The sequence below is a fragment of the Chelonoidis abingdonii genome, chromosome 4, assembly GCF_003597395.2.
Source record: "Chelonoidis abingdonii isolate Lonesome George chromosome 4, CheloAbing_2.0, whole genome shotgun sequence".
NCBI lineage: Eukaryota > Metazoa > Chordata > Testudines > Testudinidae > Chelonoidis > Chelonoidis abingdonii.
The window spans coordinates 148,265,672-148,290,664 of record NC_133772.1 but is presented as its reverse complement, the minus strand read 5'-3'; the positions used below and the strand labels follow the sequence as shown (position 1 = coordinate 148,290,664).

The window sequence follows — 24,993 nt, the reverse complement described above, 5'->3', positions numbered from 1 at the left end:
ATGCCTGGGAATGCAAAGAGGAGGCGGGCTCCAGCGGTATTGAAGGACGGAGTGGCGGGCTGCTGGAGCCCCAGGATCGCTCTCTTACTGTGCTGGGCCTCTCTAGTCGCCTTGCTCTCTGGCTGTTCAAATTCAGCCTCCAGGCGTTGAACCTCGGAGGTCCATTCGTCAATGAAGGTTTCACCCTTCCCTTCACAATATTATGGAGGATACAGCACGCGGTTTTTAATCGCTGAGATGCTGCTTTCCCCCACATCTAGCTTTCCGTACAGACTTCTCCATCTCCCCTTTAAACAGCCAAAAGCACACTCCACGGTCATTCTGCACCGGCTCAGCCTGGTAGTTGAACCGGTCCTTGCTCATGTCAAGCTTCCCTGTGTACGGTTTTCATGAGCCAAGCATTAACGGGTAATCGGGGTCTCCAAGGATCACAATGGGCATTTCGACGTCCACACTGTGATCTTCTGATCTGGAAAAAAGTCCCTGCTTGCAGCTTCCTGAACAGGCCACTGTTCTGAAAGATGCGTGCATCATGCACCTTTCCTGGCCATCCTGTGTAAATGTCAGTGAAACGCCCACGGTGATCCACAAGCGCCTGGAGAACCATTGAGAAATACCCCCTTCCGATTAATGTACTCGGATGCCAGGTGGGTTGATGCCAGAATAGGAATATGCATTCCATCTATTGCCCCCTCCACAGTTAGGGAAACCCATTTGGGCAAAGCCATTCACAATGTCCTGCACATTCCCCAGACTCACGGTTCTTCTGAACAGGATGCGATTAATGGCCCTGCAAAATTGCATCAGCAGTATTCCAACGGGTCGACTTTCCCACTCCCAAACTGGTTTGCGACCGATCGGGGTAGCTGTCTGGAGTAGCCAGCTTCCAGACTGCAATAGCCACCCGCTTCTCCACTGACAGGGCAGCTCTCAGTCCTCGTGTCCTTGCGCTGCGCAGGCTGGGGCGAGCTCAGCACACAGTCCCCATGAAAGTGGCTTTTCTCATCCTAAAAGTTGTGCAGCCACTGCTCGTCATCCCAAGACTTGCAGGACGATGTGATCCCACCACTCAGTGCTTGTTTCCCGAAGACCCAAAAGCGGCGTTCCGGCGCTGCAGAGCACGTCTGTTACTGCCATCAAGCAATTTACTGTCATGGTGCGTCAAGCCGCATCTATTTCATCATCTGAGCTCTCACTGTCACTTTTGGAGCATAAGGGAATAGCTCCACTGCCAACGTGATGTTGCTGGCAACATTTCGCATCAGCAATGTCCTCAGCAGCTCGGGCTCCATTTCTCTCTGAAAATCACGCGACAGACTCACAATGCGCACCAAACGGCTGAAAAGGGAAGCGATGCTACGCACGGGTTGGTTTGAAACAGGAAAGTGGAAATGACCGCACCTTCCGTCCCCTTCCCAGCAACCCACAGCGACAAAACTGCGAATGAGGTGCTCTGTGGGATAGCTGCCCACAATGCTACCACTCAGTACAAGCGCTGCATTACTCAGTGCAATTGTGGACACACTGCCAGCGGCTCTGTCGCTGTCAGTGTGACACACTGCAGGAGCTTGGCCGTACAACAGCTGTGTACGAGCACAGCTGTAACGCCAGCTGCTGCAAAACAACTGTAAAGTGTTAGACAAAGCCTATTTTTGGAAGTGCCTTGTCTCTGAGACTATTCTGGACATGTCATTGTTAGCGCATTGGGATTGTTTTACCTAGTCCCACATAGCAATGAGGAGTGGGGAGGAACATGGCAGTGATTACACTGTTCAGAAGGGTAGGTGATTTTCTCATACTTGTTTAACGCTGAAGCCTCTGACATACTATCCTCCAATTCTTTTAAAAAACAGTCTGGCTAACTTTGAATAAGGAATGATTTGCTGTTGAGGCTTTGTCTAACACTTCACAGTTTTGCAGAAAGCTGGCATGTTACAGCTGTGGTCATCAGCTGTGTACGGCCAGCGCTGCAGTGTGTCCACACTGACAGCGACCAAGCGCTGCAGCTGTGTCCACACTTGCACCAGTTGCAGCGCTGTTGTGAGTGGTGCATTGTGGGCAGCTATCCACAGAGCACCTGGGCGTCCCATTTTGTCGCTGTTGGGTTGTGGGAAGGGGACGGAAAGGGTGTGGGTCATTCCGCTTCCGTTCCAACGACCCGTGCTGCCGGGGAATCGGACCCCACGCCTAAGAGGGCCCCGCACCTTAGGCACCTTTTAATTTTTTTTTTTTTTTTTTTTAAACTTACCCCATCCCCAGCTGTGTCTGCTCCGATGGTCCTGCTCCTTTGAGTGAAGCGCCGGCGGGAGCGCGGCATGGCCCCGCTCTCCCAGCTAGAGCGTCCAGCTGGGCTACGGGGCTTGCGGCGCTCCGGCCAGGGCTCCAGCCAGGAGAGCGGGGCGGCGGGGCTTTGTCTGCGCTCCGGCCAGGAGAGCGGGGCGGCGGGGCTTTGTTAACGCGCTCCCCGGCCAGGAGAGCGCAAGCCCGCTCTCCCGGCCAGAGCTCCGGGCCCTTTAAAATAGCCCCCTGAGCCCTGGGAGCAGTGAGGGGGGTATTAAAAAGTCCTGGAAGAGAGCGATCCTGGGCTCCAGCGCCGCCACCCGTCCTTCAATACCGCTGGAGCCCGCCTCCTCTTTGCATCCCAGGCTCACCGCGGCTATTAAAAGGTCCGAGATAGAAGGGAGTTTGGGGGCTACTTAAGGCTGGGGTTCCAGTTGCCTCCTGCTGCACCCCATGACCTGCCACACCAGTCCAGCCCCCTCTGCTGCAGCCAGCTCTGCACCCGCCTGCCCAAGCCCCTCTGCCAAACACCCTGTCCTGTCTCCAGCCAACCCCTGCACACACCACGCCTAAAGCCAGCCAGCCCCACACACTGCTGCCCGCAACAGCTCTGCACACTCTGGCCCAGCCGCACCCTGCCTGTTCCAGTCAACCCTGCTGCACCCCACTGCCTGAAGCCAGCCCGCCCCACACCCTTGTCTCCAACCAGCCCCACATCCTTGCCTGCTCGCAGCCAGACCCTACCTCAGTCAGCCCCCTGCCCTGCCTTACAGCCAGCCCCATGTCCACTGCTGCCCTGACAGTTTCCAGGCATTACCTGCAGGAGCACTGGAACCAACACATGTGCACACCACCCAGGATGGCGGGGACCACACATGTGAAACAGCATATTATTAACCAGAATCAACAGCATATATGAGCATAATGTATAGAATTTTATTATTCATATATTATGGAAAGTAAAATAATACATGAAAGAAATGAAGGCTTTTCCCACACTTTTTTTAAGTCATCCCCGATTTGCTTCTCTGTAGTCAATTGTCTTTCTCTTGGCAGCTTCTCCTTATCTTGGCAGCCTGTTCTTTTTCATGGTTCCTTATCCCTCCAGTCTTGCAACTTTTATTCTTCTGTGGAATCAGATTCCAACTGGCTTCACCATCTCTTCTTAGTCTTCCTGGTTTTTTCGTTAGCTTTGCTGATCTTTCACGAAGTCTCGCACTGAGGAGCAGTTTGCAAGGTCCACTTTAAAAAAAAACACAGAGATAAACTGTTAATACAGAGCCTGCATTGTTTAAAAGAGTTTTTTGTAGCATCATTTACACACTTCTGAGCAAGCACAGAGAGGCCCAGCTGCAGACAAGATGGCGGAGTTTCCCCACAACGCGGCTCACGTGGAAGGGGGGGCTGCTCCGTGGTAACCGTGGAAGGGGGTGGGGGTTTCCTTCACTCTGGAACAGCCATGGCGTTTCTGTGGCTTGTGGAAAGCAAAGAGCAGCAACAGGTAATAACGTCTGAACCCACACCACATCTGCACAGCAACTACTCTCAAGCCATCTTGCACACACAGCTCACCTGGGAAGGTGGGGGCTCTTCACTCTGGAAGCCATGGGGTTTCTGTGACTTGTTGGGGAGAAAAAAGCCCCAAAAAGGGAGGCAGCTACAGGAAATAACACGAACCCTACACGTCCACATCTGCCGACAGAATACGCTCAGAGCCATTTGCACACGCAGCTCACCTGGGAAGGGGTGGGGTGGGGGTGCTTCACTCTGGAAGCCATGGGGTTTCTGTGGCTTGTGAAAGCAAGAGCAGCTACAGGGAAAAATCAATGGTTATTCCACATCTAGCATGCTTCAGGACAGCATAGCCCCCCTGTTCCAATAACATTTGCATACTTCTAATAAAAAAGATTCTTACCCGAGGAAAGTCCTCTGCTGGTTCTCAAATACCAAGTCCCAGCACTCTGCGACTGGCTTAGCTCTTCCTAGCTGAAAATAGTCCTGCTGCATGACTCCTCGGGGAGTCTCAAACACCTCATGCCTCCCTCTCGGCGTTCCTCTACAACCTCCCCTCCTCTCCAGGCTCTGAGCCCAGGGCCAGTGGAGCGGCGAAGTGATGAACCAGGAGACGCTGAAGAGGAATGCTGGATAAGGCCTAAACCCTGGAGGCCAATAAAAACGCTGCCACACTGCAGCGCTGGTAGCTGTGAGTGTGGCCACACTGCAGCACTGTTCCTACACAGCTGTACGACCACAGCTGTAACTCCCAGCCCTGCACATTTCCAAGTGTAGCCAAGCCCTAAAAAAGGTAAGTGTCACAGTAGCATAAGTAGTTAACACACATTCGAAGGGACCATACAAGGTGAAGTTGCCCATTAAGACCCCTGAAGTCTGAACAAAAAAAAAAGTGTGTGTGGGGGGGGGGGAATTAGTGATTTACGTCACTCCAGTGTGTCGTTTCAATCTATGATTTTTAGTGTCTAGGCTCATCTTTTGAAAGCATTGTGTAGGTTTCCTTTGAGGATGAGGACTGAAAGGTGAGATGTAGTGAGCGCTTTGTGAGAAGTGTTCACCCACAGGCGATGGAGTTTCTTCTAAAGTTTTCCTGTGTGACTTCATTCAAGACTGTAGTGATAGTCTGATTTCATCAGCGTAGTTGTTGGGGCATTTAGTGCACTGGATGAGGGACACCACGTGTTGTGATAGGCATGTGTAGGATCCATGGATCTTGAAAGATGTGTGTGTGTGTGGGGCGGGGAGTGTTGATCGTTGTAGATGTCTCTGCAGGTTTTGCATCTTCTGTTCTGGCAGGGTCTGGTGCTGCTTTGAGTTGGTGTGTCCTGGTCTGTGGGGAGCTTGCTTCTTATGATGAGCTTTAAGAGGCTGGAGGAGGGTCTGAAGGCCAAAAGAGAGGATTCAGGAAAGGTTTCTTTCAGGATAGGTCCCTACTGAGTATGAGTTGTAGTTGTTTGTTGATATGGGGTGGTATGTGACAAATAGGGGTATGCAGTCAGCAGAGGTTTTACTTCTGTATTGAATTAGGTAAGTGTACTGACTACACAGAAAAGGAACTGGCCAAGGACAAGATGAGCTGTCTCTATTTTGCTATAGACGTGTTTAGGCAACTTTTTTTATTTAGGGGAGAGCTAGAGTTAAAACATAATGGTGTATCACTTTAATGAGTACTTTTGTATCATGACTAAACTTGTCTATTTGTAATAAATTGAGATAAATGAACTTCAGTTCCAAACTTTCCTCTATTAATGCAACCCTTATTTTGGCAGGGGGGACAGAGAAGGCTAATGCCCTTCAAAGCCCCAGTTCTTTATATGCATTATAGAGTTTAAAGTAACAGATTAAATTGGAGACTGGGGATGAGAACAAAGCCACAGAGTGAGGAATATCAGCCTCTGCCAATAGATGGCAGAAGCTAGTCAGCAAGCTTAACTAGCAGCAAAGGTTAGCTAGGTCTTGGGTAGTTTGAGACGGTTAGCCGGACTGCGGAGAAGTGACATGGACCAGCATTTGAAGGGGAGCGTAGGATGTGAAAGCAGTTTTGACTGGGGAATAGAACCAGAGTTCCTAGCATAGGTTACACATGAAGTACAGTTTTCAATTGTATCTTAAAAAGCTGTTAAAAACCAGCTGGTCTGCTTTTTCGAGAGGGAGAGGAAAGGAGGGTTTGTATCACAAGAAAGCGACAGCCTTGCTACAGGTAGTGTATAAGGGAGGCACATGAAGCAAGAGAGAACTGGTTGTAGGAGAACACAACATTAAACAGAAGTGGTAGAAAGGCAGCTGGGCAAGTTCCATACGTTTGCACTGTATTATAGATTGGTTGTACTGTGTACAAGCATAGTGATGTGAATGTATACTTGTTTGAATTCACACAGGATGACATTAGAGAAGCACTTGCTTTGGTTTCCCAGGTAATTCCTTCCGCTTGTTGAGTTGTATCATTTTAGCCGTCTAGTCATAAATGTGAATGCAGCCATGCTAAGAACGTGCAAATGATTAGATACTTAACTGGCTATTTTTATGTCCAGTTCCTAAATATGGGTGCAGAGACAGTAATTTCAGGTATAGTTTTGTACTCAGTATTCAGAAAATCTAGCCTTGGATGTACCTAAATTCAAGTACTTCATTTATATGTAAATATTTGTGAACAAAATGAGGCAACGACTGAAACATGAACTGGGAAGATAAGAGCAATACTCAAATAAGTGCTAAAGATTCTAAAGTGTGCTGGGTCACTTAACGTATACAATGTAAACAAGAGGGATTAAATGACTTGCCCAAGATCACCTAGAAAGTGAACTTAAGTCTCTGGGGTACAGGGTCTGGAATTTGAAGCCAGACAAATCCAAACTGGAAATAAGGCATACCTTTAACAGAGAGAATAATTAACTGCTGGAACAATTCACTAAGGGTTGGGGTGGATTCTCCATCACTGGCAATTTTTAAATCTTGATTGAGAAATTGATTTGTTTGTAAAGATATGCTCTAGTTTCAAAAGGAATTATTTTGGAGGTATTCTATGGCCTGTTATACAGGAGGTCAGACTAAATGATCACAATGGTCCCTTCTGGCCCTGGAATTTACGAATCCCAGTTCAGTGCCCTAGCCACAAGCTTGCACTGAAGCAAAACTAAATCACTTGTGTTGGGTACTAATGGCCACTTAGTAGGTAGCAGAGTCTTTCAAGCTTTAGTAAGTACAGAGTTCTCTAAAACATCGCTAAATCAGTTTGGTGGTGATACCATTTATCATTACAGTGGCATAGGTACATGTACCTTAGGTCAAATTTTCAAAGAGCTGTCTTACTTACACAAAAGCTGTTTGTGAGTTCATGCACGCAAATCCAGTACATGTAAGCATCAAAACTGTCTGCACGTTAAAGAGCCCAGTTCTGCTTGCACAAACTGCTGGCTAAGCAGCAGTTCTGCAGAAAAGGACCTGGGGATTACAGTGGATGAGAAGCTGGATATGAGTCAGCAGTGTGCCCTTGTTGCCAAGAAGGCCAATGACATATTGGACTGCATTAGCAGGAGCACTGCCAGCAGATCGAGGGAAGTGATTATTCCCCTCTATTTGGCATTGGTGAGGCCATACCTGGAGTACTGTGTCCAGTTTTGGTCCCCCCACTACAGAAGGGATGTGGACAAATTGGAGAGAGTCCAGTGGTAGGCAACAAAAATGATTAGGGGGCTGGGGCACATGATTTATGAGGAGAGGCTGAGGGAACCGGGGTTATTTGACAAATCCCTCGCTGGGATGATTAAGTAAGTTGATGTTGGTCCTGCTTTGAGCAGGTGATTAGACTAGATGATCTCCTGAGGTCTCTTCCAACCGTAATAGTCTATGATTATGATTCTAAATACAGATGGCCTTCCCTAACATAACTACAATTCTCCTTAGAAAAGTTCTACAAAAATAGAATGCGCCATGTTGTCCAATCTAACACATTTACAATAAAAATGTCTTGCCCTAAACTGCAAATGCCCAAATAAAGGTACACCTGGAAATATTCACAATCTTTGTGCTATCACACCCTCCCTGGCCATTCCTCCCTCCCAACAACATACGTATGATAGAGCTACCACAACATGAGAAAATAAAAAGTTTAATATTCTCTGGAATAAAAGAAATGATACAGTCTAGTTACTGATCCTGGAATTTAAAAAAAAAATGCACAGGAGCAAGGTGCTCACAAAACAAAAAAAACTTTCATGCATTATGACTATTTTCTTGGCATATGGGGGCACATCCATTCTGCTTTCAGTGACTTGAGGGCAGCTTTCCAACCTAGCTCTCTTGCACAAAATAACCAAAATTGTATTAACTAGTCTTTTAAACTAGTCGATTTTTCTTCAGGAGAGTCTTCATTTGGGCGCAGACGTTTAGAGGCTGGTTCCATAGGACTCTCTGAAACAAAGTTCATAAAGTAATACATTAACATTTAATACACTTCTACACAAGACAGAGTCTCTACACTATAACACACACACACACACAACTTGTGGCACTTCAGTGAACAGGGCAAAGAGTCCAGTGTCAAAGCTGTCAGAGGAGGAGGGCGTAAAACATAATCGGCAGGGAGGGTGGAAGGTAAGCAGGTGATGAGTCAACACCATTAACCTTACTGGGACTAAAACCTGACTCTACTGAAATCAATTGAAGTTCATAGAAACTCCTAGTTTTCCAATTAAAACTTATAGAACCTGATCCTGCCAGTTTAGAGGCTCTGATTCTACAACTGACTTCACAAGGATCTGCCTGTGTGTTCCTTAGTGCAGGAGGGGATCTAAATTAGGACTAATAAATTGGAATTACACCACTAAATGAGACTAGAATCAGCCCCATAGCTCAGAGAGAATTCTAGTTTTAAATCCATCAAATGGTCTTTTTTTCTCAAGTATAATTTGAGACAAAGTATACAGTTGAAAAACCTTAAAGTTTCCAGCATTGGACTTCAATTTACCTTCCTGAGTACACTGCTTCTTGAACAACACTTCAGCTGGGATCTGGAAACTGATGCACATCATTTCCTTATTTGGTGCAACATTTCTCACCAGATGAGTAGAGCAGCGTCCCTCTAAAGACGTTCCCAGAAAAGCTTCAGCCCGTTCTTGAACGTCTTTGGCCGGATTATCATGTTTTGAGAAGCTGTAACAGTGCACTGTGGGAAGGAGGTCAGTGCTGCACGGCTTTCCATCTAAGAAATGTTTGAAAACATCTAGAAATTCGATAGCCAAAGCTGGTAAATTCATGACTATGTGCAGAGTGTTTTTCCTTTCTTTCGTCAGAAGTGACAGTTCCTTGGTTAGCTCTTCTTTAACTGGCCCCCGAAGAAAATCCCGACCGTCCATATTGAAATTTTTTATCTTTTTGTCCACTTTATTTAATTTACAGTTGTGTAGAAGCCATTTGTAGGATTCAGGGTTGAGATCATTTGCAAATACGCTGCACTTTTTCTTTGCAGCTGGAATGGCAAAAGGCCCAACCCCGGCAAAGACATCAAATAGAACATCACCTGGCTTTAAAAATTCAATGATACGGCCATGTTCTGTGCTTAGACGGGAATTCCAATAGACTTTAGAAAAGTCAAATTCATAGGTGATGTAGTTTTCTCTAGTCTGAAAAAAATTCAAGACATTTGTTTAAACCTGTATTTAGATTCCAGACATACACGTATGTTTAAACAATCAATTTATTAAACATTTTACTAAAATGTAAGGGGAATATTGATATTCATGCCACTGATAAGACAAGTGAATCTTGATCTTATATAATAAGCACTCTTTTATTCTGAAAACATCTTCAAAGCCAATTGGCTTTCCCAGCCCAACTCTTTCTATAAAAGGGCCATTAAATGGTCCTCTGTGGCCAAATAAGGAATATTTCAGTCAGTCAATTCAGGTAGCTGGCATATGTAAAGCACCAGGCGGGGAAAAAAGCAACAGCTTAAAATGACCATTTAAAAAAATTAGTCCCTTCAAGGACTTTGTGACTGGCTGATAATTGCTTTATTAGTAGCTGGTTTCAGAAAGATTCCTCAAATCCTCCTCATTCTAGAATCCACAGTAAGTAACAGGATGAAAATGCAAATATGGCAGTGGTGGATCAAATTCAGCTACTGGTAGCCAGTTCTACAAACTCGGAAACTGTATTGCACTTGGCCTTCACAGGTAGCATAGTCCTGGTTACTGACTCCCATCAAACAAGAAGTTTAAGATGCCTGAAGTCCTTGGAGTGTACCAATGATTACTGAAGTGAGGTAGTGATATAAAACCTCCTTTACTTCTGTGACACAAGGACCCCTTGATGCCAACTGGCATAGGGCACAAAGGGTACACAGGGTTTTACAGGCATCCCCAAGGTTGGATATACGTGTAATAGTTTACCAACGGCTGAAATGGGAGATTTCTACCTTGAGCCAGTAACCCTGTGGTCACCATAATTATTGCTAAATGTCTGAATGGATAATATTTGAGTTATGTATCTCTACTGAAAATTATTTTCCTATGGTCCTGAAGTTAAGGCAGGCCCCAGGAAATGACAAACCTCAAAAATATTCATTTTAGGCAGGAGGTAACAGACACTTATCTCCCTCTCTGGCCATTTGGGTATTCTATGCCCCATGCAGTATGCCTATTTGCATACTAAGCCGATTGCAAAATCTACAAGAAAGGAAACTTACAAAATTAAACAAACAGCTGGGGTGAGGAGAAGAAGGGGAGGGAGTCATGTTTATGAATAAAAAGACGAAGGATTGGGCTGGTATACTGGAGGGGTAGGGGGACACAATGAATCCTTCATCTGGGAGGCAAACTGACAGCATACTTCTCTCATGAAAGAAGGGTCACAACCAGCCTGGCTGTGACAGTGCTGCAAGGATTTTGGGTGAGCAATATTCTACGAGGCCTGAGAGTATCTTGTTAATTAAGACTAGGCTCTGGGATACGTTATTTTATATGTAATCATTTGTTTCCAATACTACTTATTGCTATTACTATGCTTTGTTAAATAAACATATTTGATTGCACTATCAACATATCTAAGTGCTGTGTGCTAAACAGAGTGGTGATCTGAAATGGTAAGCTGGGGTGCACTGCTCCTTTGGAAGCAGTGAATCTGTCAATACTGCAAGTGTACAGTGGACCAGGCGCTGGAAAGTCCAGGGAGACAGTCTGAGGGCTAGAGGATTGGAGTGTGCCTATTGCTAACCTTCAGAGTAAAAGTGGGGCCTGCAAGGCCTAGAGGGGAGTGCTTATGTTGCAGGTGGAGTTGAGGAGCTGATCTCCAGGCAGGCACAGACAAGCATTCCTCACAATATGGGTAGGTGGTAGCAAGGTGCCTTACAACACTGGGTACCTCCAGGAAGCCTCACACCTTCCCCTCTCTGATCTGAAATCTTTTTTTTTGTGCTAGCTTGACAAGTAATTTATGATGATTAATCAAAGAATCACTACCATTTCTGTTGCCAGTAGACATAATACAAAACTATTTTACACTCTCATACCCACAGTGCAAGAACTCCTATAGCAGAGAAACATAGCTCAAATATGCTTAATTATGAGCTAATGTCACCTTGCAATCTTGAATGAAATCAGATTGTTGATCTGATTAAAATGCTTTCTATCTGTGTATTCTGCCAGCTCTACATGCCCAAACTATTCCATTATGTTTCTGAGGAAACCTATTTAAAGCTAACAAAATAAAAAAATATTAAAGAAAGGAATTGCCAAATTAGTAATTGTTGCCTTAACTCCTATCTAAGCCTCAACAACCCAATCAGATTAATAGTACTTTCTATGTATAGACAAATAGTGCTTTTCACTCAAGGGTCATAAAACATCTACCAAAGTGTTACAGAAGGGGAAAACTGAGGCACAGAATCTCTTTCCTAGGTCAGTCAGTCAGTGCTAGACACAAGAACAGCATCTAAGTCCCAGCCTTTGCTCCAGGCACTACACTACACAAAGTGAATCCAAAGCACTTACCTTATTTTCTTGCACCAAATGTATTTAACAACGTAAAAATACTTGGGGGTTTTTTGGAAGGGGAAGGGAATCTAAGTTCTAAATTAGTAACTTTTAGAGCTGTCAGGTGATTAAAAAAATTAATCACGATTAAGCAACTATACCATTTATTTAAAATATTTTTGGATCTTTCTACATTTTCAATTATATTGATTTCAATTACACCACAGAATAAGTGTACAGTGCTCACTTTATATTTTTTGATTAAATATTTTCACTGTAAAAAACAAGATAGTATTTTTCAATTCACCTCAAAGAGATTGAACTACAGTACTTGCATCATGAAAGCTGAACTTACAAATGTAGAATTATGTACATCAATAACTGCATTCAAAAATAAAACGTAAAACTTTAGATGCTACAAGTCCAGTCAGTCCTATTTCTTGGTCAGGCAATTGCTCAGACAAATAAGTTTGTTTACATTAGAAGGAGATAATGCTGCCTGCTTCTTGTTCACGTCACCAGAAAGTGAGAACAGACGTTCGCGTGGCACTGTTGCATCCGGCGTCATATGGTATTTATTTACATGCCAGATGCGCTAAAGATTTGTATGTCCTTCATGCTTCATCTACCATTCCAGAGGACATGCGTCCATGCTGATGACAGGTTCTGCTTGCTAACAATCCAAACCAGTGCGGACCAACGCATGTTCACTTTCATAATCTGAGTCAGATGCCACCAACAGAAGACTGATTTTCTTTTTTGGTGGTTCAGGTTATGTAGTTTCCACATCGGAGTCTTGCTCTTTTAAGACTTCTGAAAGCATATTCCACACCTCATCCCTCTGATTCTGGAAGGCACTTCTGATTCTTAAACCTTGGGTTGAGTGCAGTAGCTATCTTGAGAAATCTCACACTAGTACCTTCTTTGCATTTTGTCAAATTTGCAGCGAAAGTGTTCTTAAAATGAACATGTGCTGAGTCATCATCCGAGACTACAACATGAAACATATGGCAGAATGCGTGTAAAACAGAACTGGAGACATACAAGGCATTCAGTCACAAACTGAATTAACTTTTTTTTTTTTAAATAAACATTATTAGTATGGAAGCATGTCCTCTTGAATGGCTGCCGAAGCATGAAGGGACATACGGATGTTTAGCATATCTGGCACGTAAATACCTTGCAATGCCGGCTACAAAAGTGCCATGCGAATTCCTGTTCTCACTTTCAGGTGACAAACAAAAAGCGGGCAGCATTATCTCCTGTAAATGTAAATAAACTTGTTTGTCTTAGGGACTGGCTGAACAAGAAGTAGGACTGAATCAACTTGTCGGCTCTAAATTTTTGCATTGTTTTGTTTTTGAGTGCAGTTACGTAACAAAATCTGCATCTGTAAGTTGCATTTTCACAATAGAGATTGTACTACAGCACTTGTTTGAGATGAACTGAAAAATACTCGTTTATCATTTTTACAATGCAAATATTTGTAATAAAAATAAAGTGAGCAGTCTACACTTTGTATTTTGTGCTGTAATTTAAATCAATATTTGAAAATGCAGAAAAAAATTAATTGGTATTGTTTACAGCGTGATTAAAACTGTGATGAATCACTATTTGAGTTAATCATATGAGCTAACTGCGATTAATTGCCAACCCTAGTAACTTTATAAGACTCCATTACTTTACCTGACTTTGAATACAGTTTATCTGACTCTCAATGAAACCTAGGCTATACAAGTTCAAATAATGCTTAGGAATATCCTTATAAAGATCTTGTAAACATGGCTGTGATTTCATTCATGGTAGACTGGGGCACATAGAACACATACAGGACTGCTAAGTACTGAGATACTGGGCCAGAGGTGGGATTGGGACACAATTTAAGTTTTATGATATCTTTCCATCACATCTACTCTTCCACTTCAACTGCATTGTGTGTGTCTGACTACTGTGCCAGGAGAAAATAGGAAAAATGTACCTTTGTTATCATATTGGCCTCTCCTGCTAGCACTTCCATTTGAAAATTTCGATAAGTGTTGTCAATAATATTGATTTTGTTTACTGAACAGGTGATTCCTGGATTCTTGTCAATTATAACCTGACCTGCAAGAAAGGGATAAAAATATTCAGCTACTAAGTGTTGCTAAATCTTTAAATTCTGTAAGAGAGATAAGAGAGCAATTCTGAGTTGTATTTTAAAAAAGAAACTACTTATAGAATGACTTATGTGAAATCATTCAGTGTGCTATAAATTATTTCCACTAGTGCCACTGTGTCGCAGGGAACTCCTAGTGCAAATATTTTACACTGAAAAGAGGGTTAGATTCCCAGTGAAGGCTCTTGTGCTTCAGGGAGAGAGTACTGTCTACTGCAGAGATTCCCAATCTGTAATGTGCGGGCTTGATGTTCCACCCAGTCACTTCACCATTTATTATCTAGAGGGCCGATTCAACTCCCATATCAATGTGATTCTACTGGTACCCAGATCAGCTAGTAACATTAGTTCAAAGCTGGACTAGAGCAGTAAGCTATGGCTGCTGTATAAATAAAATGTTACAGTTTTGATCTTGGTCTCCCCTGCCATAAAGGAGTTGAGCTTAAATGGCCTAACCTGAAATTTGCTAGATGCAAAGGGCCTGACCCAATGTCCAGTGAGGTCAATAGACTACTATTAACTTCGAGTTCGCTATACATAAAAAAGCCTGATCCAGTGCCCTTTAACCTAAGCATTCACTTTTAATAAGTCTGTTTAAGGTAAGAAAAAATTAAAACATTGAGGGTTCCCAAAAGGTTCCCTGTGCAAAATAATCATCTCTAGCTCAAGCACTTGTTAAAATGACTTTTATCCAGTTATACGCTTCTCCCAAAGCTATTTGAGTGTGAATGTTGTACATACCAATCAGATGTTTGTAGGGTAGCTGATGATCTCTAAGATTCAAGTGAGCTATATGGCCAATCCTAGTAAATCCAGAGGTGACATCTTGACCTTCAGGAAGCACCGCTCGTAAGACTTCCTCAGTCTTGAAATTGTCATAAGTCAGTTCTAAGTTATACTTGGACACCTGAGGGTCAATACTAAACTGCTTTAATATTTCTTGTTCAGATTCTCCCAGTGAATATTCTGCTGATATTTTATGAGGATCCAACAAAACAAGTCTACTGTCTTCATCTTTTGGATCATCAATCACTCGCTTCAGACCTGGGCGCTGCAGTGTTGTATGTTTGAGGGATTTTAACAATTTGTTTATTACTTCTTTTTTCACTTTTAGAATTGGAACAACAATTGTCCTTTTGAAAGCTGCTCTGTCAAGTGTTGTCATTCCACGTACTTCAGGATGAGGTGAATACAGTTCAATATCAGCTTTATTTTCTAGAATTTCAGACATTGTAAAGAAACTGTTTCTCTGAACTACCCAAAAAAATCCAGGTACTCTTTCAAAATACTGTACCAGCAGTAACCAAACTTCTGGAAATGATATATTTGATGCAGCTGTTCTAAAAAGTTTAGTTTTCAGTAGTCTAGCAGAGTATCCATATAATCTCCATAAAATCCTAGAAGGGAAATTATTCTTTTTATAGACATTATGTAATCATTCCATTAAAAAAAATACTGCAAGTCACATGGATTTGCAATTCTCACAAAATAAAATTTGTTTGTATCAAGTAATGCACAACATGAACATTTATCGTTCATAAAGAGAGAATTAGACTACAAATTTATATCCTTGTACACGGCCAAAAAACATATCTCAACCAATTTTAAGTAATGGTGGATAATCACCTCATACCCATACACAAAGGTGAAGTGTACTTGTGATTGATGGGTCTGATGATGCTCCCATTAAGACAAATGTGTTTAGATCTGTTTGCTGTCTCTTATAAAGCTGATCAGCGAGCACTGGTAGCCAGACTGCAGTTGCTGGTGGGTGGAACCACACTGCAGGGACTTCATTCATTTATGAGAAGGTAACCTGAAATGGAACAGGAATCTTTTTTTTGTCTTTGAGTGTTTCCCCTAAGGGCTGCTGCTTTCTGTCTGCTCTACCTCCCCATTCAATATATACAAAAGGAGGCTATTACTGGTTTTACAAGAGGAAGAGGTAGAGCTATCCCCTGACACTAGTTCTATCTAGGTTTTCATAGTGCACTCATTACTGTAGTATAGTATCTGAGTGCTGAGTCTCATTGTGTAAGTCTTCCCATGATGGCAGTCAGTTGTTTGGATGCAAATCTTATTTGCATTGCTCCTAAGTCAAACAGCTGATTTTTTGGTGGTGATAAAAAGCCATCCACACCCTGTGCACCCTCATTTCCTGCTCTGCCCACATGCAGTTGCTACCACCTTTCGTGTTTCTATCCTCTTCCTGTGTATCTTTTGCCTTAATTTTTTGCCCCCCTTTTCATTCACTAACGACTCCCCAGTGTTCAGACTGGACAGGCATTGGTGAGTGTATGTGCTCTCACAGCTTAAGCTGAGTGTAAAAAAAAAAATTATATATATATAACCCTAGTCCAGTAGACTTTGGTGCCTTTGCCTCTGGGGCTAGATACATCAACTGCTAGGAAGGCCAGCTGTACAAAGGGTTACCATATGGTGGTGGAAGTAGAGGTCTTTCCAAGTATCACCCACATCCATAGAATCGGAAACAGATGTGGGATCATACCAGTTTCTTTGTTTCACTCCTCACTTTGCCCCATTCCACTAGACTGCCCCTTTGTAGGAAACCTGAGTTAAGTAATGCTCCTGGAAAGCCCACTGAAGGTGGCTTATGCTCTCTAGTTACTCAGTTAATGTGGCTACCGCTCCTCATTGGACGAGTTCAGAATTTCAGTGTCTGGATGCTGTTTCCATTTGGAACTCTATTTGGCAACATTATTCTGGAAAGACTATCTTTCCTCTCTATTGGAGTCCTGAATACAATCACTCATGCTTTCTTTAGCCCCCTTCACATGACAAGTAATTCACTCCCAAAAGGCTTGCCTTGAAATTAATCTGAAAGCTGCAAAAGTTGAATGTTTTGTGTTTGTCTTCCTTCTCTACCAAGGAACAATCAGTAATTCCTTAGCTCCATAATCTGCATTTGTTGCCACTATGAAAATGGATTCAGTTCAATGTTCTTCTGATGGCATACTAAGGCCTTTATTTTGCTAAATTCGAAGTAACTGAAGAATTTTCTGTTGCTAGTCTCCCTCCAAAACAATTGATGTCAGAAAGACTGTTCTATCTTGAGGTTGCACTTGAACTGGGTCAGAAGCAGGCTGGTCTTGCTTCAAAGACCCAATCTGCAGAATTAATTCCCTGATTATGTTGTAGGGCATGTTTATACAACAGCCACTGTAGTGCGGACGCTTCCTTCATCAATGTAAGATGGTTTTCTTTCAATATAGTTAATTCATCCCTCCAAGAGGCAGTAATCAGGACAACAGAACCATTTTTCCAGTGCCCTACCTCTGTCTGCACCAGCAGTTAGGTCAAACCTACCTATAGCCCTCGGGGCACATACATTTTCCATAGCCCTGAGCATCAGTAGCTAGTTCAATTTAATTTAAGTGGACTGTGCCTTACACTGAACCTTAAAGAGAGACTGTGACTACATTAGCCTCCTCTTTTTGAATTTGTTTGACAGGCAGGTTTTCTGGACCAGTGAGTCCAGTTTAATTTTAGAGGAGCAAGAGCAGATCAACTTGGGCCCAAAGGACTAACAAATGGATCCCTGAACTTGATTCAAATTGTGACAGTCAGCAGCACCCCCCAAACAGCTAATAGCTTTATAATAGCTGGCAACCATTAAGGAAAATTGGACACCTCACGGACACAGTAGCCTAAACTTTTAAACTGTCTTCCCTTATTGGTCTTAAGGCAGTTAAAGCTGGTCCTAAGCCTGTTTTTGCTAAGCAAATTGCAAAAGTGCAGGGTTTGCTAACTACCAATCAAATGCTAACACAACCAAAGCCTGTGTGTGAGTGTGTATAAAAGATTCTTGGTTTTTATATGGAGTAGAGTCTTTGTACCAAGATACAAAACTCTTTTCTTCTGCAGAATAAAGCAACCTTTCCTTATCCCTGTCTCGCTGTCATTGGCTCTCAGCTAGGCAAACCCGACATTTCGGTAACAGTTTCTGGCGACCCCAGATGGAACCCTCCTAGCTCGGACATCGGATGGCTGCGGCAAACTAGGAGCGGCACCACCGGGGTGCTTAGTCCCTCTTCCTTACTTCACCGCGGCCCTTGGGGTTTGTGCTCTGATAAAGTGAACCCTAATAGGATAAGGAAACACTTCCTGGGTTCTGGTTATATTCTGGTTACCTAGTTACTGTATTTCTGTCTTATACCTTTGGGTGTTAGCTGTGTGGGAGGAACTGAGCTTCTTGTTTGTAATTCCTCAGGGTGGAAGCCATAACGTGCAAGGAAGCCCTGAAGTCGTATTAAGATCCTTCTGTTCCGTCCCCTGTAGCAGTCAGGATAAACTGAGATTGCTTGCTTGGATTTTTTGGATTAGACCATTATTCCCTCCTTCTTTCTGTTTAATTCTCTATTTGAGTGCCAGAAAAGGAGATGGGTGGGTCTCAGTGGAAACCCTCTAAGGATAGCCCTTTGGATTACATGTTAAATACCCATATAGGCAACCATTTGATTGTTCTGTGTTGCAGGAGGCTACTGTGGAAATTTCTGGTGTCTCCGCCTCCCATGTCTTTTTGCTAGCTCTGGATTCCCCAGTTAACCTCTTGGGCAGAGACCTGTTGTGTAAATTGCATGCTCAGATCTTCTTTTCAGATGACAGGATTGTCCTCCAGTTACCTCAAAACCAACTTCCCCAGCTGTGTACTGTTCTGACCCAGGCTTCAGAGGACTCGATCCTGCCTGCGAACTGATCTTACCCGAGCGACTCAGACAGGAGGTAAAAGCCTCCCTACGGGGCACTTTAAAAACAGACTTGGGCACTCTCCGGACAGAACCAGTGCGTATAACCTTAAAGCCAGGCATTGTAATTCCTCGAATTCGTCAGTACCCCATCCCCCAAGAAGCTCTGTTAGGCCTCTGGAACCTTATCACCACATTCCTGCAGCCGGGAGTGCTAGTTTGCACCAAGTCTCCTTTCAACACCCCCATTCTGCCAGCCAGAAAACCGAACACGGATCCAGAGAGAAAATCGGTATACCGATTTGTCCAGGACTTGCATGCAGTGAATAAAGTCGTTCAGGCTAGACACAACGTGATACCTAACCCTCACACTATCCTAACTGCCATTCTAGCAGGTACTGCTTGCTACTTGGTAATAAGACTTGTGTAATGCCTTTTTCAGTATTCCCCTAAATCAAGACAGTTGGAATATCTTTGTATTTACATGGACGGATCCAGAGACCGGGAGGGCAGAACAGCTGACCTAAACTCGGCTACCACAAGGATATGTTGAATCGCCATTTTCTCCTCTACCCTGACACGCAATTTAGCTGATATTAAGCGACCTGGTGGGTCCACTTATTTCTTGTATGTGAATGACGTCCTGGTTTGTTCTCCTGATCAGGTATGCAGCCCAATTTCAGTCCTCACCCGCTGATGTATCTGCTCACCGGATCCAGCCAGGGGATTGGGTCTATTTAAAAGAGTGAAAAATCGAGCCCTTCCAACCCCAGTGCGCTGGCCCTTTTCAAGTCCTTCTTACCTCCCACACTCCCTCCTACAAGCGGTGCGGAAAGCTGAGTGGTGGTGAAAAGGAGAATACCATCCAATAAGTATGGGAAAACATCTGAGGTTTGGTATCATAGTTGGGAGGCCCAAGGGGTCCCCCTCTTCGATATCTTTGGGTTTGGGTATAAGCTGGCCCTATATTTTAAGGCTGTTGATGGGACCGGGACGGAACTGGGTTACAGCCGCTTAAAAGCCTGCAATCACACCCTTAGGTTTAGTGTTAGAAATGAAACCTTTTACCCCTTAAAAATTCATGTAGACACTCAGAGACCTCCCTGCCAGTTTCAAAAGGCCTATATTGTAAAATTAACAGGTGAACGTTATCAAGGGGAGTGGTTTCCTTCATTCCTTCCCTTGGGTCTCATAAATGAGACCCATGCATATTATATGGATGTCTTCCTCTGGCATTTTATAACCTCTCTTATCCCTTGTAAAAATTTCTAAATGCCAGGGGGCGCTAGTAAGTCTTACATCACACTTGTTTGCTGTTACATACTGTGGGGGTATCTTAAACAACACCCACACCATGGGACATTTAAATGCATCCCATTGGCAGTGCCAGGGCCGGGTATTTGGCAACTCCAAACATCAAGATGTTTTGGTAGATTGGCGCCACCAAGTAGCAAAAAGTTCCCTCACCCTTTATTTACAAAGCCCCAGTCTGTATTTTATTTGTGGCCATAATGCTTATAAAGCTCTCCCGCGGGGTTGACATGGCCAGTGTGGTGTGGCCGGAGTATTACCAGATGTTCAAGTAAACACCACGCTGGACTCACGCCAAATTCTCAACCTGGGAACTTATTTTCACAAGCTCTTCACACCCGTAAAAGGGGCTTGGGTTAAACGTGCTGAAAACCCCCTAGTAATCAGGCAAACGGAATTTCATTCCTTTATATGTGAACTTATTCCTGAACTGGGGGTAGTGGAGCTGAAAAGGGCAGTGGTAAACATTTTTGCAAAACTGAAAAAAGCAGTTAATGCCTCCTTAAATGCTTTCCAAAAGTTACGAGAAATCGATAACATAGGAAAAGTAACACTGCAAAATAGGCGTGTGCTAAATACCATAAATGCTAAAGGGGGGAGGGGCTGTGCTAGCATTGAAAAAAGATGCTGTTTTTATATTAATCGCCCTGGTTTAATTAAGAAGAATTTGCAGGCCATCAAGAATGCAGCTGTTGTTTTCCATACTGTATCTCTTGATCATACCCTTAATTTTGAAAACCTCCTCCCAGACCGTGGGTCATGCTTTACTGGGCTTTTCTGTAAAATTGTCAAATTATTTTCTCTTTTTTCTATGTGTCATTTAGGTAATGTTGCAATGTGCAAGATATTTGTGTAGTACTGTTACTAAGGGCTCTACTGTCCATAAAAAAACACAATCTCTCTCCCTCCAGCTTAATCGCAAATTGTGTATCGGGCCTGAAAATTTGGATGATCAGGCCCAATGGGAAAACTGTAACAGTCAGCAGCAACCCCCAAACAGCTAATAGCTTTATAATAGCTGGCAACCATTAGGAAAAATTGGACACCTCACAAACACAGTCGCCTAAATTTTTTAACTATCTTCCCTTATCAGTCTTAAGGCAGTTAAAGCTGGTCCTAAGCCGGTTTTTGCTAAGAGCAGATCAACTTGGGCCCAAAGGACTAAGAAATGGATCCCTGAACATGATTCAAATTGTGACAGTCAGCAGCAACCCCCAAATAGCCTTATAATAGCAACCTTTCCTTATCCCTGTCTCGCTGTCATTGGCTCTCAGCTAGGCAAACCCGACATTTCAGTAACAAAATGGAAACTTTTTGAGACCACTAAACCTTCCTGGCCACACTATAGCAGACCTTAAGGTGGCCATCCTGCAGCAAAAAAACTTCAGGACCAGACTGCAAAGAGAAACTGCTGAGCTTCAGTTCATCTGCAAATTTGACACCATCAGCTCTGGACTAAACAAAGACTGTGAATGGCTTGCCAATTACAGAACCAGTTTCTCCTCCTTGGTTTTCATACCTCTACTGCTAGAACAGGGCCTCACCTCCCTGACTGAACTAACGCTCTATCTCTAGCTGCTGCTAGCATATTATATACCTGCGCCCTGGAAATTTCCACTACCTGCGTCTGACGAAGTGGGTATTCACCCACGAAAGCTCACGCTCCAAAACCTCTGTTAGTCTATAAAGTGCCACAGGATTCTCTGCTGCTTTCACAGATCCAGACTAACACGGCTACCCCTCTGATACCTTCCCCTCTGAGTTTGCAGTAGGCGCTGCAGCCTTGTTCTTGTGCGTATGAACCTGCCCTGACCTGGGACTAAAACCACAAAGAGAAGAACCGCCCTAGTGCGCTTCCAGGGGCCGGGCGGGGCGGGGAGCGAACAACCCCCTTGCACAATGAAAAGCGAACGAGGGCTTCAGGGCGCTAACTCTCCAGGTGGCGAACAACAGCGGCGGGGCAGCTGAGCTATAAAGACCGTGAACTTCCACCTCGGCGTCTCTGTGCAACCCTGGCCGGGCACCGGCCAGAACGGGTAGCCCCCGGGTCGGGCTCTCCTCAGCCAGCGGGACAGGTGCGCCGATTTCACGGCACCGCAGCCTCCTGCTCCGAGTGGGGCGTGGCTGCCCCTTTCCCTCAGTCAAATACCCAGGGCCCGGCCCTCCCCCCACAGGGGCTCCGTAGCCTCCTCAGTAACCGACCCCCCAGCCAGGCTGCGAGCCTTCCCCGCCCCGCCCCTCACCTCATGCTGGGCTCCTGCAGCCCGCGTGCCTATGTCTCTGCTCTCTCCTCAGGCGCGTTGATACGTCATGGAGGGTGTGTGACGACATCAGGCGGCGCCGCCGCCGCCGCCGCCACCACCTCCCCCGGCCGGCGCAAGGGGGAGGCTCCAGTCCAGCCTGAGGCACCGCCCAACTCCCGCCCCTCGAGAGTGGGCTGGGGACGGAGCGGCTGGCTGGGGTCGGCGCACAGGGCACCATGCAGCAGCCGGGTCCCGCCGGGAGTATCAACCGCGAGCCGGGCTGGTACCTGTCTGCCCGCGAGCAGGAAGGGGAGCAGGAGTCCGCCCCGTTGCTGCCTCCAGCGCCGCTGGGCAATGTGTGTGAGGGGGCCGGGGGCTGGGCGTGGGGGGCTCCCGGGGGTGGGTGTCTGTGGCAGGAGCTGAGCTGGGTCGGAGCTGGAGCCGAGGAGGAGGGAGGTGTCAGGAGAGGAGGTGAAGGCTTTTTATCCCCCGGACAGGTCCCGTCTAGCCAGGCTTCCCCACTAGTGCTTTGAGGGGCGACTGGGGTGGGAGGTAGGGTGACCAGATGTCCTGTTTTTATAGGTTTCAGAGTAGCAGCCCTGTTAGTCTATATCCGCAAAAAGAAGAGGAGTACTTGTGGCACCTTAGAGACTAACACATTTATTTCAGCATGAGTTTTTGTGAGCTACAGCTCACTTCTTCAGATGCACAGAATGGAACACGCAGAGAGATATTTATACATACAGAGAACATGAAAAGGTGGAAGTATGCATACCAACAGGAAGAGTCTAATCAATTGAGATGAGCTTTCATCAGCAGGAGAAAAAACTTTTGAAGGTGAAATAAGAATGTCCCATCTGAGAAGGTGTGAGGAGAACTTAATTACAGAAATAGATTCAATATTGTAATGACCCAACCATCAGTTTTCTGTTTAGGCCTGAGTTAATTGTATCTAATTTGCATATTAATTCGAGTTTCAGACATCTTCTTTGGAAGTTCTGGTTTTAGCAGACTCCAAAGAGACTGCTGAACGTGGAATTAATATGCAAATAGATACAGTTAACTCAGCCTAAACAGAGAACTGGAATGGTTTGGTTATTAACACTAATTGAATCTAATTTCCATGTTAGTTCCAAACACCTTCTATGGGTCATCTTAATTATACTTCAAAGGTTTTTTTTTTTTCCTCCTGCTGATGATAGCTCATCTCAATTGATTGGACTCTAACAGTTGATATGGGTGCTTCCACCTTTTCATGTTCTCTGTATGTATAAATATCTTCTGTCTGTGTGTTCCACTCTATGCATCCGAAGAAGTGGGCTGTAGCCCACGAAAGCTTATGCTGAAATAAATTTGTTAGTCTCTAAAGTGCCACAAGTACTCCTGTTTTTATAGGGACAGTCCTGATTTTGGGGTCTTTTTCTTAAATAGGCTCCTATTACCCCCCACCCTGTCCCCATTTTTCATATTTGCTGTCTGGTCACCCTACTGGGAGGATAGATCATTGTCCATTGGCAATTCAAGCCTTGGCTTCTTTGCTTGACCCTGCCACCTGAGAGAGTAGATTAGGGCCATTGGTGATGGTGTGGGTTGTTCGTGAAGTGAAACAATAGTTCACTTGACTGAGATCACCAAACTCGTTTTGGACATCTATTAGATGGTAATGACTATTGGGGTTGGGTTTTACTGGTCTGGGCTGAATTTAAACCATCAGGGACATGGAGCCCTGATGAGAATGTGGGGAGGTTGGGTGGGAATTACTGTCTAGGCATTTTTTGGTGCTGCTTGTATTTTATTAGCATTGGTGTGCTTGGTGCCCTAGAAGTAAATGAGGACAGTCTCCACCCCAGGAAGCTGATAGGCTAGTTCAGACAAATAATATGTAATGTGGCCGTTGAGTAAGAATATTGGAGCATTTGTTTTTGAAAGACTTCATGAAGACTTCATCAGTGATTTAGATAATGGGATAGAGAGTACACTTATAAAGTTTGTGGACAATACCAAGCTGGGAAAGGTTGCAAGTGCTTTGGAGGATAGAATTAAAATTCAAAATGAACTGGACAAGCGGTCTAAAGTAAATAGGATGAGATTCAATAAGGACAAATGCAAAGTACTCCACTCAGGAAAGAACAATCAGTTGCACATATACAAAATGGGAAATGACTGCGGAAAGGAATCTGGGGGTCATAGTAGATCACAAGCTAAATATGAGTCAACAGTGTAACACCGTTGCAAAAAAAGCAATCATTCTGGGAGATACTAGCGAGAGTATTGTAAGCAAGACTCGAGAAATAATTCTTCCGCTATACTCCGTGCTAATTAGGCCTCAGCTGGAGTACTGTGTCCAGTTCTGGGTGACACATTTCAGGATAAATGTGGACAAATTGGAGATGATCTACAGAAGAGCAGCAAAAAAAATTAAAGGTCTAGAAAACATGACCTGTGAGGGAAGATCGAAAAAACTGGGTTTGTTTAGTTTGGAGAAGAAAACTGTTATGCCCCCTCTCAGTCTTCTCAAGTATACCTCTACCCTGATATAACGCTGTCCACAGGAGCCAAAAAATCTTACTGCGTTATAGGTGAAACCGTGTTATATCGAACTTGCTTTGCTCCACCGGAGTGCTCGGCATCCCCCCCCACCCCCGAGTGCTGCTTTACCGCATTATATCCAAATTCGTGTTATATCGGGTTATGTTATATTGGAGGAGAGGTGTATATAAAAGGTTGTTACAGGGAGGAGGGAGAAAAATTGTTCTTCTTAAGATCTGAGGATAGGACAAGAAGCAATGGGCTTAAATTGCAGCAAAGGCGGTTTA

The 24,993-nt window shown here is 44.4% G+C and overlaps 2 protein-coding genes across 6 annotated transcripts in view; one reads left to right on the top strand and one right to left on the bottom strand.

Moving 5' to 3' along the window:
* Positions 1–7,884: 7,884 nt before the first annotated feature.
* Positions 7,885–22,251, bottom strand: TRMT5 (tRNA methyltransferase 5). 2 transcript variants are annotated; one of them, XM_032789200.2, is made up of 6 exons: positions 22,178–22,251; positions 15,544–15,733; positions 14,659–15,314; positions 13,741–13,865; positions 8,759–9,413; positions 7,885–8,202 (listed from the first exon to the last, which is right to left on the bottom strand). In XM_032789200.2, the coding sequence occupies exons 2-6, from the start codon at positions 15,552–15,554 to the stop codon at positions 8,120–8,122; spliced, it is 1,530 nt and encodes a 509-aa protein (XP_032645091.1). In that variant the 5' UTR covers positions 15,555–15,733; positions 22,178–22,251; the 3' UTR covers positions 7,885–8,119. The 2 variants fall into 2 exon arrangements, with proteins under 2 accessions (XP_032645091.1, XP_032645092.1); XM_032789201.2 differs by lacking the exon at positions 15,544–15,733.
* Positions 22,252–22,304: 53 nt separating this feature from the next.
* The window catches only part of SLC38A6 (solute carrier family 38 member 6), a 67,416-nt gene continuing 64,727 nt past the window's right edge, over positions 22,305–24,993 (top strand). For all 4 annotated transcript variants that reach the window (XM_032789196.2, XM_032789195.2, XM_032789197.2 and 1 more), the window contains exon 1: positions 22,305–22,533. Coding sequence is in view for 3 of the 4 variants with exons in the window: in XM_032789195.2 (XP_032645086.1) it covers positions 22,414–22,533 (120 nt within the window). In the remaining variant the exon portion in view is untranslated. The remainder of the gene's footprint in view (positions 22,534–24,993) is intronic.

What these genes read in the sequence shown, in the direction of transcription:
- TRMT5 (XM_032789200.2), bottom strand. An exon ending in AGGCCAATATGATAACAAAG is followed by an intron (nt 9,414 to 13,740) that starts GTACATTTTTCC and finishes AATTTTTTTCAG; the next exon opens with ACTAGAGAAAACTACATCAC. An exon ending in GAAGCAGTGTACTCAGGAAG is followed by an intron (nt 8,203 to 8,758) that starts GTAAATTGAAGT and finishes ACTTTGTTTCAG; the next exon opens with AGAGTCCTATGGAACCAGCC.